We start from the raw sequence: 4,217 nt of genomic DNA on the forward strand, positions 1-4,217 counted from the left end.
ACCTTTTCAATAATTTAAAGAAGATAAAACGCAATTTCTAATATTAATTTCTTGCTCACAATCAATGCAAGATCATCTTTCAACGTTACACAAAAAGAGTATTAACTATGCGCTTTCAAACCGATGATTATCAATCAAAATCTTTAATCCGATCCTTATCAATAAAAAATATTTTAATATATTTTGTAGTAGATATTATAAATGCTGGAAAAATTTTATAAAAAAAATTGGTCAAATTAAGGCGTATCTCAATCTTGACATGACGAAATATTCTTATTTTCTATTTTTACTATGTTATTAATTTGGCGTACTCATTTTTCAAACTGCTGGCTTACTTCAATTTATTGGCTGACTGTATTGAAAAAATATTAAAATTCATTATTTTAACAGTTAGAGATTTAAAATTGTAATTTCAACTAAATATTAATCCAAATTCATAATTTTTTTAAATAATTTGCCCTGTAGTACTAATATGTTTACGATTTGGTTGAATACATGGGATATTGATGCGATTGAGTAGTCGTAATATTTTATTGTGTTGCTAGCAAACTATTAAGGTGGATATGTTCGTGATCTTGTAATTATGAAGCTAAAAGTCGAAGATCTTGATCAACAAATTGAGCAATTTCTCGATTTCTTAAAGCCCATTTGGAAGGAAAATTTGAAATTGAATTCTTTTTTAATCACACAATATTATCTTTGAGCAAGTTGGTAATATCGTTCGATTCTATCTCCACTTTCCATAGAAAGATTAGATGTCGACTCAATAAATTACGAAGGTTCTACGCCGCCTCTTAAAACATGTGTCAAATAAATGGGCCGGATCAAAAACTGAGTTGGGTCGGGCCACAATTGGGCTTCAGAGAAATAGGCCAGCCCATAATGAATTAATTAGTGGTATAAGTAATACTCCCTCCGTCTCATAAAGATTGTCCCATTTTGACCGGGCACGGGTTTTAAGAAATGTAATGAAAAGTGAGTTGAAAAAGTTAGTGGAATGTGGGTCCTACTTTTATATAGGGTCCATTACCAAAAATGGTAAAAAGTGAAATGAGACAAACTTTGTGGGACGGACCGAAATAAAAAAATAGGACAATCTTTATGGGACGGATGAAGTATACAACAAATACCAAATACATAGGTATATTCCTAGCATTAGACTTATTATGGATATTTAAAACATTGCAAATCTAAAATATTCCCTTCTTTGAATAAAATGATAAATGAATTTAATTATATTTTAATTATTAAAATACCATAAATATAGTATCATATACTCCCTCCGTCCCCGATTAAGAGTCACACTTTTCCATTTCGGTCCGTCCCCAATTAAGAGTCACACTTCATTTTTACCATAAATGGTAGTAGGTCCCACATTCCACTAACTCACTTCACTCACATTTTATTATAAAACCAATATAAAAAAGTGGGTTCTACATTCCACTAACTTTTTCAACCAACTTTTCTTTACATAAAACATGTGCCCGGTCATGACTGCCAATGGGAGAAGGAGGGAGTATACAACATGATATAGCTATTAGTAAGGTGGCTTCTGAAATTTTTGTATGGACTACTAACAAATAAAAGCAGTTTTCCTCATTATGCTCTTTTTTTTGTCACTCAATAATTATCTTTCTTACGCTGTTGCTGTTTGTTTTTATTTTTTGTCACTCAATAAAAGCAGTAGTACATTGCACATGATAAAGATCAATATTCCAAAAATAATAAGCCTATATAAGTATTTCAAGAGCTGATATTTATTTTTGGATAGTCTTATTATTAATGGTAATTCATAAAATAAACTGTACATGATGGTAGCAGTACATTGCACATGATAAAGATCAATATTCCAAAAATAATAGTAAGCTCTATGTATTTCAATTGAGTACAGTATTAATTTTGGATCGTCTCACTATTAATAATTCATAAAATATACGGAATCTTTCAAAACGGAAAAAGGGAATCGTGTCAGTAGAGTAATAGTACTACTTTAAGCGTAAAATACGGCTTTCTTTAATATGTGCGTCCAAAAAATAACGAACGCTTTCAATAGAACGTGTTTAAAAGTAAGGATTCCTTTCTAACTTGAACTGACGAAATAGTAAAACTATAGGAGATTTTCATTTTCGAAAAACATGATAAACTTTTTCTTAACTTTTGAGCCTTTTGATCCGTGAATTAATTGAAATATTGTAAATCATATAGCATTACAAAAGAAAAAAAAATTTAAAAATCTTTAAATCCAACCCAAGAAAAAATTGATGGATTATTTTGCATGTCACTATAATTGTTTAATTTATAATGCTAAACCTATAAATAAAGGGAAATAAGAGGAGTCTATTGGGAATTTTTATACACTACTACTATATGATATCAAAACTATAGGAGTATATAACACCACCAACACCAACTTTTTATAACTTGATTGATCCAATCAAAACATAATGCTACCCCATCTCCAATTTTCCTCAATAATCCTAAAATAATTATTAGTAGTACTTTTTTCTTTGAAAGGAGTATAAATATTTTTTTAGTAAAACCCAATTTATTAAAACACTGAAATAAAATCGAACCTAGATTCCAATATAGTACTACTACTAAAACTTTTTTCCTTGTGACTTCCTAGTACCAACTTGCAAGGATTTAAAGAAAAATAGAAATAAAAATAAAAGTTAACAAATCCAACTGCTGACATCACGCAAGGGCCCACATCACCTAATATCCAACCATCGAAATCTGGCCTGCCCAATCTCCACCGTAAGATCACAAACTTCCAAAAAATTAAATAGCAATTTAGTTTTAAATTTTTATCATGTGTCCTCTCATTTTTTTATAATTATAATCATAGCCAACCTAACCTCTATAAATCTAGAGAATTCATTCCTCCTCTCTCCATCTCTCTCTCTCTCTGGTTGAAGGAATACGTGAAAAGATGTGTGGAGGTTCAATAATTTCAGATGATCCAATCGTCAAGAAAAAAGGCAAACTAAGTCCAGATGAATTCTGGGCTCAGATTGATACCATTTCTGAGCTTTGGGGCTTCGATTCTTCAAATGATGATGTCCCAAAACAACCCAAACTATCCTCTATCACTAAAGGTTAGAACTTTGTGTTTTTTATTTTTAATTTATTTACTAAAAACTGGTTTTGAATATGTAACTTTGTGATTGTGTTGTTACAATTCTTTTTAAAGTCATAAACTTGTGCTAACTAATTAAATGTTGCAACAATTAATGTGAATGAAATCATGAATTGCACCAAGTAAATAAGTAGGGAATTGCTGAATTGGTGAGAGCAAACTAGCATAGAGCTTCAATTTCACTATATAGCTTTTATAATTTTAAATAAATTTTATGTTTATGTAGAGAAGTGTAAAAAGGGTGAGAAAGGCAATGTGAAGCCTAAGAAGAGCCAATATAGAGGCATAAGGCAGAGGCCATGGGGAAAATGGGCAGCTGAAATCCGTGACCCGAAGAAGGGAATTAGGGAGTGGCTCGGAACGTTCAACTCGCAGGAGGAGGCCGCCCGAGCCTATGATAGAGCGGCTAGGCGCATCCGAGGCAACAAGGCCAAGCTCAACTTTCCCGACCATCGTGATCAGCCACCAATGCCACCGGAGCAACCACCGCCCAAGAGGCTATGCGTTGCTGCTCCGGAGCAGCCAATTGTGCTGAGCCCAGAGGAAACCTACAGCTTCGAGAGTATAGAGTCTCAGGCGATCAAGGATGAGCTGTCGAGCTTGGAAAGCTTCTTAGGGTTGGAGCCGACTCATCCTCAGACACCCGAGCCGCCCATGTTCTCAGCCCGGTTCGAGTTGGATGAGCCGGTTGGCTTGGTTGATGGATGGTTGGATGAGTTTGTTGCACTAGGACAAAGCAATATTTTCTTCTAGATGGATCAATCCTAAGGGAGTAATAAACTTACCCTAAATAAAAACTATGCATGTTATGTTACTTATGTTGTGTTTGTGCGAGATTTGACGCTTTATGCTTCCTTTTTCAATGTACAAACTTTTCCAATTAAGGTGTTATTACTATATATTGAGTGTGTTATGTGTGTGCTCTTGATTGTTTAATTCAACAATATTCCAAATCGAATTCATGGCATTTACCAATTAGTCATCCTTAATAAATTATTGATAGGAGCATGGACGAATTTTGTGCAAAAATAGAGGTATCAATAATAGTGTTTCTTGAGATTATACCATGTAACAATTT

At 33.1% G+C, this 4,217-nt stretch overlaps 1 protein-coding gene across 1 annotated transcript; it reads left to right on the plus strand.

The window, feature by feature from the left end:
- Positions 1-2,883: 2,883 nt before the first annotated feature.
- LOC125192972 (ethylene-responsive transcription factor RAP2-3) lies at positions 2,884-4,052 on the plus strand. Its single transcript, XM_048090658.1, has 2 exons — positions 2,884-3,098; positions 3,366-4,052. The coding sequence occupies exons 1-2, from the start codon at positions 2,933-2,935 to the stop codon at positions 3,890-3,892; spliced, it is 693 nt and encodes a 230-aa protein (XP_047946615.1). The 5' UTR covers positions 2,884-2,932; the 3' UTR covers positions 3,893-4,052.
- The last annotated feature ends 165 nt before the right edge of the window (positions 4,053-4,217 follow it).

Source organism: Salvia hispanica, chromosome 6, assembly GCF_023119035.1.
Source record: "Salvia hispanica cultivar TCC Black 2014 chromosome 6, UniMelb_Shisp_WGS_1.0, whole genome shotgun sequence".
In the NCBI taxonomy this organism is placed as follows: Eukaryota; Viridiplantae; Streptophyta; class Magnoliopsida; order Lamiales; family Lamiaceae; genus Salvia; species Salvia hispanica.